At 39.4% G+C, this 15,988-nt stretch overlaps 4 protein-coding genes across 8 annotated transcripts in view; 3 read left to right on the forward strand and 1 right to left on the reverse strand.

Annotated features, from left to right (window-relative positions):
- Positions 1 to 1,698: 1,698 nt before the first annotated feature.
- On the forward strand, positions 1,699 to 5,217 carry LOC115781842 (protein C19orf12 homolog). Its single transcript, XM_030731722.1, has 3 exons — positions 1,699 to 1,815; positions 3,169 to 3,329; positions 3,460 to 5,217. The coding sequence occupies exons 2-3, from the start codon at positions 3,170 to 3,172 to the stop codon at positions 3,723 to 3,725; spliced, it is 426 nt and encodes a 141-aa protein (XP_030587582.1). The 5' UTR covers positions 1,699 to 1,815; position 3,169; the 3' UTR covers positions 3,726 to 5,217.
- An 843-nt stretch (positions 5,218 to 6,060) lies between these two features.
- On the reverse strand, positions 6,061 to 8,536 carry LOC115781833 (cytochrome b-c1 complex subunit Rieske, mitochondrial-like). Its single transcript, XM_030731708.1, has 2 exons — positions 8,327 to 8,536; positions 6,061 to 6,779 (listed from the first exon to the last, which is right to left on the reverse strand). The coding sequence occupies exons 1-2, from the start codon at positions 8,436 to 8,438 to the stop codon at positions 6,169 to 6,171; spliced, it is 723 nt and encodes a 240-aa protein (XP_030587568.1). The 5' UTR covers positions 8,439 to 8,536; the 3' UTR covers positions 6,061 to 6,168.
- Positions 8,537 to 8,738: 202 nt separating this feature from the next.
- Positions 8,739 to 13,218, forward strand: rxylt1 (ribitol xylosyltransferase 1). Its single transcript, XM_030731706.1, is given in 8 exon segments — positions 8,739 to 8,984; positions 9,095 to 9,277; positions 9,457 to 9,559; positions 10,074 to 10,388; positions 10,503 to 10,673; positions 12,320 to 12,398; positions 12,400 to 12,562; positions 12,565 to 13,218. Coding segments are annotated over 8 exon segments (1,395 nt in total). The 5' UTR covers positions 8,739 to 8,836; the 3' UTR covers positions 12,798 to 13,218.
- Positions 13,219 to 14,031: 813 nt separating this feature from the next.
- Positions 14,032 to 15,988, forward strand: part of srgap1a (SLIT-ROBO Rho GTPase activating protein 1a) — a 75,296-nt gene continuing 73,339 nt past the window's right edge. For all 5 annotated transcript variants that reach the window (XM_030730916.1, XM_030730917.1, XM_030730918.1 and 2 more), the window contains exon 1: positions 14,032 to 14,612. In XM_030730916.1, coding sequence (XP_030586776.1) covers positions 14,549 to 14,612 — 64 coding nt within the window. In that variant the 5' untranslated portion in view covers positions 14,032 to 14,548. The remainder of the gene's footprint in view (positions 14,613 to 15,988) is intronic.

Below are 15,988 nucleotides of genomic sequence, written 5' to 3' on the forward strand. Positions count from 1 at the left end.
TTTCTTTTTCAGCCATTCTGTTATAGATTTACTGCTGTATTTGGGATCACTGTCCTGTCGCATGACCCAGTTTTGGTCAGGCATTAGCTGTCAGACAAATGTCCTCACTTTTGACTCTAGAATACTTTGGTATACAGAAGAGTTCATGGTTGACTAAATGAATGCAAGGTACCAGGTCTTGTGGCTGCAAAACAAGCCCAAACCATCAGCCCTGCACCACTAATTTCTCTGAACATTGCACTGTCTGACCTTAGGCTAAATTTGCTGGGACATCCACTCCTGTCACTGTCGTCAGCGTTTTCCACTTGTGAATAACTTGTGTACTCTTTCTCACTGTAGAATGATGGACTTCAAACTGTTTGGAAATGGCCTTTTAACTTTTTCCATATTGGTGGGCAGCAACAATTGCTTCTATAAAATCACTGCTGATGTCTTTCCCCCTTGACATTGTTTTAACACACACTTGAATGCTCTAGCAAACTTCTGCTTTTATACAGGTGGCCACATTTGGTGATGATCAATTAAGCAAGTGCATCTGATTAGCAGCACCTGGCTACTACTCCTTCTTATCCGTATTGGAAGCAGTAAGGGTGCACTTAATTTTCCCACTGTTTTTGCATTTTTGTTTAGTTTTTACTTTCTTTTTACCATGTCTGCATGAGTACTTAAACTTAAATTTTACCATTTAACACATCAGTTCAATTTCCGTTCTCATTTGATGCTTTTATTTGAAAATAAAACGTAGCCCTTTCCATTTTGCTTCCAAATGAAGCCACCTTGATGCACCTGCTCCTCCCAGTGTACTCTGGGTAAATATGACCGTCTGCACAGATGTAAACAGTCTGTAGCGACCCCCCCCCCCCCCCCCCCCCCCCCCCCACACACACACACACACACACACACAGATTTACAGCTTCAGGCGCTAGAAAAGCCACAGTAGGCGTAACCCTCCCCATGTTGAGTTTCCTAATGCTGCAAAAAAAAAATTGATGTAAAAATATTTATTTAAAATATATAAACATACCTCACATAAAAGTCTATAAAATCATAAGAAGAAACGAATGAACAAAACAGAGTAGTTGAATGAGTTTGTTTTAAAAATAGAAAAATTTAAAACATTTAAAAATTATAATAATAATATGATGCATCCTCAATCTTCCCACCTTCCTGTGTGTTAGGAATTAATCGTCTATTTTTGTTGCTTTTAATTGGTGAAGACAGTTATAAGCAAGGTGTACGTGAAAAACAAAGACCAGTCTTCCAAAAACAGGTAATAATTCTGGGTTTGCCCCTTAAAACATACTGAATGCAGATTATTTGTTAAGACAACCAAAGATCCTATTCAACTGACCGCTGATCTGAAAACAACTGATATTAAAACTGAAGATAATTTTCACCAAGTTAAGAAGAATTTATAATAATTGTAACTTGTCATCATCATCGTGCTTTTGGACTTGCCTTACTGCTGAAACATGTCATATTTGAAAGACCACCATATTGTTAAAATGAACAATTTATAAGAAAAAAGAAAAATACTCATTTCATTTTTTTAGCTTAAAAAATACTGCACATCTCTCTAGGCTGTATTGGCATCATGCTAGTTGATTCTTATTTCAAATGAATGCGATGTATACGTTTATAGCTTTCGGACTTGAATGCAACATCAGAGTTGTTCCCATCAGGCATTGCGGCAAGAGTCACACAGCAAGCTCAGATGTCATGAGGCGCATGCGGAGCCCGACTGAACTGATAATAATGATGACATAGTGAAAATAGGACCAGTAAATATCGTTAAGGATTTTAATACACAACAAGGTATGTTCCCAGCGGTACCGCGGATATTGTAGCAGCCACGGCTTCACTTTGAATTGGCAGAATTTTGTAGCGATAAATGACAAAACTGTACAGTCTGTGTTATATTGCTTTGGATTGCTTGGTCGCGTTAAAAATATGAAAGTATGCGGCAAAATATTCATTATAAGCAGCTTTTTTTTTTGTCCCATAACACAATAATACACCATCCAGAATTTATTAGGTATTAACAGCCCAAATCACCAGTTAGCGCTGTTAATTATCTTATTACTCATTTTCCGATTTCCTAAACTTCCAGCGTAATTGTCGTTTATTTAACCATTTACGTGCTTTTATTGCGACAAGAATAGCTGGTGTCATAACTGAATTTAATTGTTAGAGGCCACATCCTGTAAAAATTACTGTAAAAATAGCTGACAATAAAAAATATTTTCGTTATTAGTAAGTCAGACTTAATCAAAATCGAGTTCACGACTCAACCTGAGGGCGCATGCTCAGTAAAAGTGGGCCTGAACGTCAGCCCACCTGTCTGAGGTGTACAAAAAGGCAAAGCATTTTCAAAACAAAGATCTTTTAGCCTGGCTTTTTGAGATACCCGTCATTCATTCATTTATTTATTTTACTTAATTTTATAATTATACTATACTTAGACTATACTTAATATACCTAATTTTTAAAAATTATACCGTGTTTTATTTTAAGCTTTATATGTGTGTGTGTGTGTGTGTGTGTGTGTGTGTGTGTGTGTGTTTTGTTTTTTGTTGTTTGGTTTTTTTTTTTGGTAATTGTTTCAATTTCATTACATTTGCTCTTTCTTATTTTAACAATTTAATTTTTTAAATTTTTACTAACATTTTTAACATTTCAGTGTTTTATTGTTAACATTTAGGAAAATTGTATTTACTGTTATCTACATATAATCATAATCATCATTCTCATCATTGTTATTATTATTGTTGTCTGTGAAGCCCTCTGGCCTGCATGTAAATGAAGAATGCTATATAGTTTCAGCTGAATTAAATTATGTTGCTTGTTTTTTCATTCATTAATTTTTACATTTATTTTTAAATTTTTAAATTATCAGCTGCTTAAATGTTTGCAACTCTCTCACTTTTGTACATATACTTGGATTCGGCTGCTGTAGGCAACCCTGTGACGCTGCAGGTGTTTAATAAATTCAGAGGAAACACTCCTAACATCAGCTGTAAGCCACAAACACAACTTGAAAACCTTTCAACCTTCATGGGCCTCTGTTGCTGAAACATTAGAAAAAGCCTTTTGCCCTGTGCAGAAAAAATAATTTCAGCCTAACATTTTTAAATGGTGTGTTTTATGAATTGCAAATCTGATCCACAGGATGTCTCCTCGAATTGATGATGTTATGAAGCTGTGCTGTGAGTTATCTGCCAATCAGCAAATTAAGACTGCAGTAAAGGGTTCGGGGAAGGGAGCAGCAGCAGCTGGGGCACTGGCCTTTGCTGGAGGATTGGTTGGGGGTCCTCTTGGTATAGCTGTAGGTGAGTGTAAAAATGCAACAGCTTTCTAGCTTGCAGAAAAACATTTATAATCATATTGATTCATTATAAATACTGATGTACTGGAATGTTTGTTTTGGAGTGATCGGTATAATTTCTTTGTCTCTTGTAGGCGGGGCTGCCGGAGGTCTTCTAGGCTGCTGGCTGACCAGCGATCAATTCAAACCACTTCCACAGATCATAATGGAGCTCAGCCCTCAGGAGAAGCAGAAGCTTTATGATAATCTCATGGAAATCCTGGGAGACGTTCAGTGGACTGATATGGCTCAACTGATTGCTCTAGTGATGGGCAATGCAACCCTGAAGCAGCAACTTACAGCTGCTCTTCTTGGATACATCACAAAGGAGCTCCAGGCAGAGGTGCACTATGTCGATTAGTTGACACCGAGGCCTGAGTGCTCAGGAGGATGCTCTCTTTAAGATGAGTGTCAACTGCTTTTTTGACACTTCCAAGACTCTCAATCAAAGGCACAGTCGGTAATTTTTTGAGGTTAATAGTGTAATTACATCATCCAACAAATTGGATGATGTAATTACTCATAGAATTAATCCATTAAAAATACAGTATATTGCCAAAACTATTCACTCAGCCATCCAAATCAATGAATTTGGGTGTTCTGATCACTTCCATCGCCACAGGTGTATAAAACCAAACACATATTTGATGATGATCATTTCAGTCCATAGTTTGAGTTTTGTAAGAGTCCATCACCCATTACACTGTTCAGATTTTCTTTTTTTTTTTTAAACAGAATCAACATTTTAAGAATGAAAGGATGAGGAAATACAGTATATAGGAACAGGCACTGGTTTATGGAAGCTGCCATGTTCCCCCACCATATTTACATAAAGGAGCCAAGAAGGACATCTCCCTTTTGATTAATCGCGCTTTATGTGTATCAGCTGATTTGACATGTGACTCTCCCATCTCTGGACAGCTTATGAGCCGGCTAAACAACAACAACAACAGCTGGTTAACATTATGCCAGCTAATGTTAGGCTCAGATATCCTAAAAATCACACTTTCCCTCTGATAAACAGTTTAATTACATTCTCACATTATATGAGTTTATTTGTTAAGCCTCAAAGTCCAAGAAAGTCGCATCCCCTTCAAAGACAGTTTCACTAATGCCAGCGAGCAGCAGTGCTTACAACAGAAAAGTTCAGCAAATCCTCAACAACTCACCTCAGTATCGCTGTCATCAGTCAGAAGTGAGCTTCACTGACCCATCGACCCGTACTGGACTCCTTTCAAAGTTTTACAGCCACTTCCAGAGTAAATAAAAGTGGACGCATCTCACATGTGAGGTAAACAGTGGACTGACAGCCTTCCACAAATAGGGGAAAATCTCCGGGGCAGATCTGGTCCAAATAGTAGTAGGAAAAAACGCTAGTCGGCTGCAGCTGTTATAAGGGAGAGTCTAAATTTAAATGTATAATCATATATAGTAAAAATGTGAAGACTCCACAACAAGGCTGGAAAGGAAATAAACTGGTTAACAGAGGTACATGTGTAAAATGTGTTGATGAAAAGAGCTGTGTAACTGGGTAATTTATTTAGGTAAGTGCACTTACTGCCTATTGATTGTATTTATTTATTCTGTTCTAAATGGTCATCAAGTCTGGCTTTAAGTTACAGTTTAGTGAATTTAAGGGTTAACTGAGTTGTGCGGCTACTCTGTTTTTATACTCTGTCTTATTTACATAAAGATTATGAACTGATTGAGCCAAATTGCTGTTATGTAATAATTAGATTTCATATGCTTTTATGAAGTACCAGCCTTTTTACATTTTAGCATAGATTTGCCACCAGCTGTATACAGCATATTGGAAACTTTGAATAAAAAATAAAACCAGTGCAGACTTCTCAGATTCAGCATAGTTATCTTTATTCCTTGGCATTAAATCCACTTGGGTATTAATATTATAGATTTGGGTTTATTAAACTTGGCACTGACACACTCAAGCTAGCACGCTGGGGGTGGCTCAGGAGGTAGAGCGGGTCTTCTGCTAACGAGGTCTATGATGTGATCCCAGCTCCAGTCTGCATGTTGAAGTGTCCTTGGGCAAGATACTGAACCCTAAGCTGCCCTCAGTGCATCCATGAGCATTTTTGTGAGTGCAAGTGTGTAGTACTCAGGTGAAAACTACCTAAAGGCATAGTATACTGTGATGTATGAATAGGTGAATATGACTTATGGAGTTGTGGTTCGAGTGCTCAAAAAGAAGTACCAGTCCATTTAGCTTCCATTTTATGGTGATTCTGCTCTAGTTTATGGACAAGTACCATCTCTGTTATCAGCCTGAATGAAGTCCAGTAACCTTTAGAAAGTGCCTCTAGATTCCATTAAGGGAACTGGCTGTCATAATTAAATGCATAGGCCTAAGTACATACAGGTTAAAATTCAGGCTGGTGTAACAAGTTATTTTTTGAAGCATGTGATACAGATTTTTAAATATAGTTTTGTTCACCTGTTGCGGTTGTTGTTTTGGTTCTGTATTTTACATGGTTTCACTCCTGTATCAGCCATTTGCTTTTCTACTTTGTGTTATTGGCTCAGTACTATAGTAGTGAGGAATGGTATATTTATTTAAATGGACTAAGACTTCATTAGATTCAGTAGAAAACTGCAATGTTTTAATGGCATCAACATAAATGATGAATTAAAAAGAACCCCACTTATGACTGAAAAAAAGTCCATTAACTCAAAAATGCAGTTGGGTATAATATTCTTTATTAGTAAATACAGAACCCCAACTCTCTCACAGAGCCATCAGAAAATACATATTACAGAGAGGAACTGAGACAGAGCTCCAGTATTTATCCCACCACTACTGTTTCATCATCTGGGAATTCATAGTTGGGAACCTCTAGATTAAGAGGAGCCGGTCCCTTCCTTATTCTTCCTGAAGCATCATAGTGAGAACCATGGCAAGGACAATAGTAGCCTCCAAAGTCTCCGGCATTTGCGATGGGCACACAACCCAGATGGGTGCAGACACCAAGAACGATGACCCACTTGGGGTTGACCACTCTATCCTTGTCATGCTCTGGGTGACGCAGCTCTGCAAGATTTACAGCCTGCTCTGTGGCGATTTCCTTCTCTGTACGGTGACGGACAAACAAAGGCTTTCCTCTCCACTTGAAGGTCATGTTTTTGCCTTCTGGGATATCACTCAGCTTGATCTCTATCTTGGATAAGGCCAGAACATCAGCAGAAGCGCTCATGGAGGAGACAAACTGGGTGACGACCGTCTTGGCTGAGTAAACTCCCACCACAGTGGTAGCTCCAGTCATCAGGTAAGAGAATGCCTTTCTTGCATCACCGCTCTCTTTGGAGGACTTGTTGGGGTCCATAACTTCAGGTCGACGGTAATCTGAAAAGTCTGGAATCTTGATGTCTGTATGGGCAAGACGAACTCCTCCAGGACCTGGAGAAATACAGAAAGGTTTCAAAGAGACAGGCAGCAGATAAGTAAAGTAAGATAGTAAACTATGCAGTCTGTCAAACCTCAGCTTCTTCAAAAAAACTGTTAGAATCCATCTATGTGTTTGCTACGAGTGTGGATTAAATGAAAAATCAGATGACTGGTTGAGCAAAAACAAGTCTTCTACTTTTGGGCTCATCCTGTAAATCTATAACCATTCCTCCTGTATATAACTAAATACAGAGAAACCATCAAAAAAAAAAAAAAGTCTTTTTTTTTCTTTTTTCATACAAATGAGTCATTTGTTACCACACACAAAATTTGCAAGCATTTTGCACTTTGAAGCTGGACTACTGTAATTCATTATTATCTGGTGTTCTAAAAGCTCCCTAAAAAGTGTCCTGTTAATCCAAATAACTTTTTGGTAAAGCTTATAGTTAGAGCTGGGTCTGGTGACCCTGAGCCATTCCTTAGTTATACTACTATAGGATCAGGCTGCTGGAGGCCTTTCCATGATGCGCTGAGTATTTCTTTACTTCAGTCTTGTAGTGTGTGCTTTGTCCCGTCTCCCGATTCTCACATTTTTTCCTCTCTTCCCTTTCCCCTCATCCCACAACTTGTTGGTTCTTAAAGAGATTTCTTCCATTAAAACTGAGATTTTCCCTTCTCACTGTCACCAAGTGCTTGCTCATAGGAGTAGTGTCTGATTGTTGGGGTTTTCCCTCTAATACTGTAGGGTCCTTACTTACCATATAAAGTGCCTTGCGGCCACTCTTGTTGTGAATTGGCACTAATATAAATAAAATTCAGCTAAATTGAAATGAAAGTGAGACATCAAATCAGGTAAAGTGATACACTGGTTATGAAAAATTTGAGATATTGGGGTAAAAATACCTGTTTATAACACACATGATCACATTATAACAAATCTTGCGTTAGTTTTGCTTTTGAACAGCTGTGGTTCCAGACTCTCTGCAGCTCTCTACTCTTTTGAGTTTCACTGAGAATCTGATAAGTATACTCTATTATCAAGTTGTTTGGTTTATCTAGAATAAATCATTAAATCCCAGGTTGAAGTCTTCAAATCAGTTGCTTTGTCTGCTCAAACAAACAAACATTTTGCTATAAAACCAAGACAGCATAGCTCACATTTGACAAAGTGGGAAAGTGGGAACTGTGAAAATATGATCATTAAAAAAAAAAAAAAAACAACAACAAAACTTATTCTTAGAGATAAGCAGGAATTTCACCTGCGTGCTGAAGGAAACCTTTAAATGCATCCATATAGCCATATATTTCGATTTAAACTGGGGGACAGCAATTATGTTTCCTTATTCCTTTAGTCAGGTCAAAGATTTCCTACAATTCCTGCTAGCTACAGCAAATTGTTAACACATACGAAGCATCCTGAAATACTTGGCTTTCACATTCTACAGCATTCAGATGTTAAATAATAGATTAAGATGCTGGTGTGGCAGGTTTAATCGTCACATCATGCAGCTCATGAGCAACTCCGGCTAACATTCATAACGTCCGTCATTGGGCCTTACCAACAACAACCGCCACCTCGTTGGCTCCAGGAGACATCAGCGTTTTTACTGCGTGTTTTGTTGCCTGGAGGAAAGGGGAAAGCGCCCCGGAGCGAGCAGTTATGGACATCATCTTTGCCCACAATAAGAAATCTCAACCCCACGGTTGGGGACGCGACCTTGCGTGTGCAAGCTCCAATATGAATCTTGCGTGCAGCACTCTAATCTCCTGTACCGGAAACTGCCTCTGCCTTTAGAAAGTTCCGTGTTACATAAAATCCTTACCTAATTGTCGCTCTTTTTATGATTAACAGATTGCTTTATTAAATACTGCGTCACTTCTTCAACTTAATGTCAGTATTAATACATTACGATAATTTGACCCCAAATCCTAAAACCACAAATGTTTTAGTACAGGCGTTTCTCCAAGTCAGCTGAATCCAGGGGTCCTTGTGATGTAAACAAGGGTCCTCGCACAGAAACGGAGACGAGCTACATCATGGTAACCTGAGGAAAAAAAAGAGGAGAAAAATGAAAATACCAAAAAGAAAGCTGTTCCTCTTGCTCGTTTTTGCATATGTGGCGTTTTCACTCTATGCTGCATATAATGTTTTCTTCAGCACCAAAGTACTCTCCCGCGTTCACAGGGTGGTGAAGAAAGAGACGGGGGCACAATCGGGTAATTTCACGGAGCAAGACGGCCGCCTGAAAACGGAAATTTATAGTTTAAATATATTGCGTGTAGAATAAAAGTCAATCAAACAAAAAGATGTGTGTTGGGTTTTGCAGGTGGTGTCAGGGATGGCGGTGCTCCATATGTTGCTGATGAGTGGAATCCATGGGAGGATGAACAGGTGGAGTACAACTCTGCTCTGAACAAAAAGAGAGAGGCCTTCAAACAGTACCTGGGTAAAATTGACAAGAACAAACCCAAAAGATACAAGGTCCAAATCTGGGGGAAAGCTGCAATAGGTAGGTCATGATTTAATGAGATTTCATTAATGTGTCACAGAGGAGGGGATGTTGTGCTGTTATCTCAAAATGGCAATGCATTGCCCAGTGGCAGGGTGTTAGGGTTTTGCAAGAGTATATTATAAGTTTGAAGGCCTACAGCATAGCCATCATTCATCTATCTGTTATTTTTTTCACAGGGCTTTATCTTTGGGAACATATCTTAGAAGGACCCCTCAACCCTACTGACAAGGTAGCACAATGGAGAGAGGGGGAGCTGCAGTCAGGGAAGATTGATTTCAGGTAACAGATCAAAAATGAAAAAGTTTAAAAGGCCAAACATATAAGAAGATAAGAAATCCCTTTATTAGTCCCATGATGGGGAAATTCAATATAGCAGCAGCAAAGGTATAGTACAGAGCACAAAAAATAACTAAGATACAATAAAAATAACACAAAGTATAAGATACAATAAAAATAAAAACACAAAGTATAAGATACAATAAAAATAAAAACAAAGTATAAGATACAATAAAAATAAAAACACAAAGTATAAGAGTTAAAGCAGAACGTTAAACGTTAAAGCAGAACAGATTAAAAAAATCTGTATAAGCAATATGTATCAGTATAAATAATTTGTACATAATGGAGGACAGAATATATGACAGATTGTTACAAATACATTTTAATATCACACCTGTTTATTGCACTAAATAAATACCTAACCTATTTAAAATGAAGTATGTTGCATTTGAGCCTTCATGAAATACTCACTGAAGCAAAGATAACCCATCATTTTTAATCACTCTCCCTTTAGTTTCTACACAGGTCCTGCTGTGGTGCAGGGTCATGTCCCTCTAGACATGAACAGCCTGGTTTTGGTTCTCAATGGCCGTGAGCAGCAAAAGGTCACTTACTCCACACGATGGCTGGAGCATGTCCAAGCTCTGGTTCAGTCCAATACAGTGTCTCATGTGGCTGTGGTTCTGCTGGGCAATGAGCACTGCAACAATGACTGGATTGCCCCACACCTGAAGAGAAATGGTGGCTTTGTGGACCTGCTGTTTGTAGTGTATGACAGCCCATGGGTCAACGACAAGGATGTCTTCCAGTGGCCTCTTGGCGTTGCTACGTATGTCATTGCTAAGTAGTCTAAATTGTGCATATGTGTGTATATTTCACACAAACAACTGTGATGTTGCCTCCTTGAATTAGTCACATATGTTGTGTTTTTGTCTCTGTGTAGATACAGGCAGTTTCCAGTGATCAGGCCTAATGCCCAGTTGATTACCTCCAACCGGCCATACCTCTGCAATTTCTTAGGAACTGTTTACAAAAATTCTTCCAGAGAAACACTCATGCATATTCTGACACAGTCTGGCTTGGAGAAGGACTGCATCTCCACTGGCAGGGAAAAGTAAGTGGTTATTTAATATTTGTTCCATTGCCTTATATGAAAGAATAAAACCTTTTTGCTTTTTGTTTTAATGGCTGGTTATGTCATATAACAGGAGGACAAAAAGTCCAGATGTTTTGAATAGTATTAAGAATGTCGTCACCAAGACCATGAGGCAACTGTTTTTGGGATTTGGTGCTATATAAATAAAATTGAATTGAATTGAGGTGTGTATGTTTGTGAAACTATTGACTACTATCAGTATCAAGGTCAGGTGGTTTCAAGTTATTAAGTCTTGTGCAGTGAAATTCAAATAATTATTTAAGCTTTAGGGACTGAAATGACTTTGGTTAAATTTAGACATTACGGAGGCCTAAGCTTTTAATCCACATGCAAAGTACAGTTTGCTGATTGTGCAGTCAAAATGTCCTTAAAGAAAAAAAAAATCAATAAGAAGCATTATGCTAAGGAATCTCAAGGAGAATAACTGCAATGAGTCTGTACTGCTATTTAACTTGATTCCACTGCAGTATGTTTCATCATTAACATGTGCAGTGGTGCACAGCAGACAACTGGCAAGATAAAGGCTAATTTAAATGTTGTTGAATAATTTATGTGTATTTTTTTAATGTTTGTAGTATTTGCATTGGGGGAAATAATTATTTGATCCCCTGCTGAATTTGTAAGTTGTAAGTTTGTAAGTCACTTTACAAAGAACTGAACCGTCTCTAATTTTTATAATAGTTTCATTTTAATGGGGAGCAACAGAATATTAACCAAAAATCCAGAAAAAAAACACATTGCATAAAAGTTATAAATTGATTTGCATGTCACTGAGTGAAATAAGTTTTTGATCCCCAAACAAAACATATTAGGCAACTCCAAGCTTCAGCTTCCTCCACAGATTCTCTATAGGATTGAGGTCTGGAGACTGGCCAGGCCACTCCATTACTCCATGACCTTCTTCATGACCTGCTTCTTCTTCAGCCACTCCTTTGTTAGTCTGACGGTATGTTTTGGGACACTGTCATGCTGGAAGACCCATCAATGACCCATCTTCAATGTTCTGGTTGAGGGAAGGAGGTTCTTGTCCAAAATTTATAATACATGGCCCTGTCTATTTTTTCCTCAGTGCTGTGAAATCGTCTTACACCCTTAGCAGGAAAAAAACGCCCCAAAGCATGTTTTCATCAAATTTCTACCCAGACACACTTCAGGGCAGCTTATTGAAAACTTTGTAATCTGTTCTGTGAAATATAGGACAGTGGATATTTCTTTTGCTGATAGATTATATTTCACTTCTTATCTGGTAAGTAGTAGTTTTCAGAATGTCTCCCATTTCAGGATTTTAAGTATGATTTATGGTCTGTTACTAGTAACTGTCATTGTACCACATGTTTTAACTAATAAAAATGTCAAGCACACGCAAAATTACAGTACCTGGTAAAAATTGACAAGTAGTAGCTATATTTCACTTAGCATAAATTTAAAGTTTATTCTTCTGACTTGTTTCACAATAAATGAAGCTGAGGTGAGACAGCTTTGACTTTGAAACATAAATCCCATGGAACAGTTGTATAATATATCTTGCATCTTATATATCTTCTTGTTTATTAGAGTAGCTTAAATTGTTGGCTGAAACATCCCTTTCTCCTTACTTGCCTCAGGTGGCTCCCTCAGGAGACAGCAGACAGTCTGAGACGCTATCAGACAGCTGTGGCCCAAAGTGAGCTCACTCTCTGCCCGGGTCGGGATCAACACAGAGTCTTACCGCATCTACGAGGCCTGCTCTTATGGCTCAGTACCTGTGGTGGAAGATGTGATGACACCTGGGAGCTGTGCAGCAGGGCCCAGCTCCCGCGTACGCCTCCTAAAAGCTGCAGGGGCACCCTTCATCTTCATCAGCGACTGGAAGAGCTGCCGGCAATCTTGGACAGGGAGAGAAGGATGAGCCAGGAGCAGAGGGTGGACAGGAGGAGGAGGCTACTGGAGTGGTACTCCAGCTTCCGTCAGCAGATGAAGGAAAGGTTCACCGAGGTCATCGAAGAGACCTTCTTCAAAATGGCTGACTGTGGTGCTTCTAAATATCAATGGGCGACAGCTGAGATCGATTTGATTTCTTTTATGATTTGTGGAGAAATGTGATGTACTACTGGCATAGTGAATCTGGTGATGTTCTTTTAATATTCTGGTGCAGATTATTATAAAATAATTTATGTATGTAGTGAAGTTGTAAAGTTGCCATTACTAGACAGAAAGGGGCCTCATGATATTATGTATATTCATCATCTAAATGTTTACAACTGTGGAATGTAAAGGCAATTAGAGATATAGAATTATAAGCTGCCTTTGCCTTTTAAAAATTCCTTAACTTTACTGTAAGTATGTTTTATGTGTTTTTACATAATTAATATTGTGATTTTTTAGGAAACGCTAAACATGTAGAATGAGATTGTAATCTGTTTGCATCATTTTAACACCCTAATATAATTTTTTTTTTTTTTTACTTTGAGCTAATTGCAATGGATGTTGGAATGCAACGTTTTGCTGTTCTGTTAAAAAAAAAAAAAATCAGCTGTGTTCTATTATTTCAGTGCTGTGCTGCATGTGTGTGTTTTTTAGACAGTGCAGTAAAATAAAATGGAGCGTTGTCCTGAACAGAAATGCTTTTATTGTTCCTGCAGATGGCACTGTGGGCCAGTTAAATGTGAGTGGCTGCAACGATCGCCACTGAAATGTAAAGCAGAAGCCTTTGTGAAGTTGAGAAATTTTAAATGTGGGGAAACTTACTTTTCACCTAATCTCATAGACAGGATCCATGCCATATAAATGAGCAGAAACTTGTGGATGTCTGCCAAAGTACTGTCTTTAAGATACATGTAAATTAGATATAGGGTACACAATTATTTAGCTAGTAATATATTGATGAGTGGGTGTCAACCAGGAATTATAGGGTTCCTGGATGTATTTCAGCTACACCTGTGCGACCACATGTTTAGTCTACCCTTTAGAGCGCTTCATGTCTGTAAATAATAATAAAAAAAGATATCCATTTGTTTTGATTAAGGAAAGAAAATACTGACTGTAAAAATAATATAATGTGGTATCCATTACAAGTTAGGTATAAGTAGTGTGTCCCTAATAAGGAGAAAAGGCCTTCAGGTTTGACAGCAGGGGTGTCCGTCAGAGGGCTGGTGTCCAGTCGTGTGTGCAGATCCCTCCCTCCCTCTCCTTCCTTTCCCTTCCTACCTCCAGCTGCTGCGTGCTGCAGTCGGCCTGCCCTGTCTGCCTCTCCGCCTGCTGGGAGCTGAGTTGTTGGGGGGTGGGGGGACGAGAACCCGTCGAGGGAGAGTGAGCATAGGGGGGGGGAATCGTGTTCATGTTCGGGTTTCAAACTGGAAACGAACACCGACTTGAATGGGGGCAGACTAACCATTCAAGTCGACTTCCAAGCCCTTCGGACTTGCTGTTGACATTACTTCTGTAAAACCCGCCGGGGAGACCCTAAACTTGCGCGATTGTTGGTTTTTTTTTTTTTCCCCCTCGTCTTCTTCTTCTGTGGTAGCAGCAGTGCTGTTGCGCCGTGCCGACTGCTCACATAGTTGAGGGGATTCATTGGTTGGAGCAGGATTGCGCATTGGCCCTGCCGCGTATCCGCCGCTTATCCCGAGGGAAGAGGAACAATGAAGCGATAAACGTTTCCTTCTTGCTCCAAGTCCTGCTGCAGAGTTAATCCCGCTACGGTCATTTTTATCTCGCGCTCCCTCTTCCTCTGGCTTTCATTTTTCTTGTCCTGTGTGGGATGCGTCGGTTGCTCTAGGATCCCGCTTGTTGACAGTTTTGTTTTTCTTTATACAAGAAGTTCACAAGAAGTTTCTGGCATAGGAAGACGGAAAATGTCCACACCGAGGTTCAAAAAGGATAAAGAAATCATCACAGAGTACGAGAGTCAAGTCAAAGGTAAGGAGGGGGGGTTGAAATGTTTCTCTGGGAAATGTGCTTGTGGGAGCTGCTGGGAGCACTGAGAAAATACTAATTGGGACCAGGCTGGTTGAGTGAGTCGTAGGCCAGTGATGATTGTGCGGTTGATTTAAAAAAAAAAAAAAAAAAGTTGATATAAATGACCTCCTTTAGGGCTAGTCAAACGACGGACGTGTTTTTTTTTTTTTTTAAAGGCATCCAGTCCTCATGTAACTCGGATATCTGTAAAATGATTTAGAGCCTGCCACAGCTCAGTAATATTATGCCAGCATGACAAAGTGATGAATGTAATCAACAAAATAAAACATTAATAGCTGAGTTCAGTAAGGGCTTTTAGCCTTGTATAGATTTGAATGTCAAAAACCACTGAGAACGCTCAGCACATTGACCACTGGTCTAAAGAGCGATCGCTATCTTTCACATGGCTGCAGGCCTGTAGCCTTTTTAAACACTCTGTTATTTCAGACTGTGTGGCCACTCATAGTCTTTAACCACTGAGATGCTTTTAAACTATTCATACTTGGTCTGTTGCATTTTTAGTCGTGTTTGTGTGTTTTTAACAACCTGTTACTGTCAGAGCTCTTTTCCGCTCTAGTCGGTGTGAGACTTTTGCAGTTACTGCATTGTTCCCATAACATCACAGCAAGATTGTGCAACTGGAGAGTAGGGGTGAAAGCACAGGTTCAGGCATCACATACACATTAAGTTTCAGTGCGTCTAAGTGTTGCTCAGGGGCGCTTAAGAAGTACTGAATGCTCGTGCTTGGGATCTTTTTAGTATTCTGTGCCCTCTTTGCTTCCCGCTTAATGCCACACACACTTTAAAGCATAAAACTGCTTAGTACCCTGATGGAGGTATGTGATTTTTTAAAGGTGTGAAGGACACTTCACTGATGCCACCCTTAGCTTATCTTGTCTCCTTCCCCTGTTGGTTTATTCCCAGACAGGAAAAGAGGCAGTTGCTGCTCCAGGGTAACTATGGGGATTTGGTCCCCAGCCAACCAGCTCTGCTGTTCAGTGCTATTAGTTTGCAGAAATGCCACCTATTCATGTCCCGTATCCAGGCTTAATGTGGAGAAAAGGGGGACGTTAGTGGTGGTTGGTGGGGTTTTAAGAGGGGGTATAAAGAAAAAGAAGTGTCCAGTGCTGGTTGAGGAATTACAAGATTGCATGTGGCTGAAAACAAGCTCCCATTTGCTAAGGGTTATTCGGACCCCCCCCTCCCCCTGCAAGGATGACTAAGGGCTTTCAGCCAATAATAGAAAATGATGCACAGTCATAAGCAATGTCGAACAAGACATGCCTTCGCCTCCCATTTGTCGTGAGGAACTTAGTGTGTTAATAAAAAAGCACCTG

This window comes from Archocentrus centrarchus, chromosome 6 (genome assembly GCF_007364275.1).
Source record: "Archocentrus centrarchus isolate MPI-CPG fArcCen1 chromosome 6, fArcCen1, whole genome shotgun sequence".
Taxonomy (NCBI): Eukaryota; Metazoa; Chordata; class Actinopteri; order Cichliformes; family Cichlidae; genus Archocentrus; species Archocentrus centrarchus.

What these genes read in the sequence shown, in the direction of transcription:
- LOC115781842 (XM_030731722.1), top strand. Translation starts at nt 3,170, where the DNA reads ATGTCTCCTCGAATTGATGATGTTATGAAGCTGTGCTGTGAGTTATCT. An exon ending in TCCTCTTGGTATAGCTGTAG is followed by an intron (nt 3,330 to 3,459) that starts GTGAGTGTAAAA and finishes TGTCTCTTGTAG; the next exon opens with GCGGGGCTGCCGGAGGTCTT.
- LOC115781833 (XM_030731708.1), bottom strand. Translation starts at nt 8,438, where the DNA reads ATGATGTCCATAACTGCTCGCTCCGGGGCGCTTTCCCCTTTCCTCCAG. An exon ending in CGAGGTGGCGGTTGTTGTTG is followed by an intron (nt 6,780 to 8,326) that starts GTAAGGCCCAAT and finishes GTATTTCTCCAG; the next exon opens with GTCCTGGAGGAGTTCGTCTT.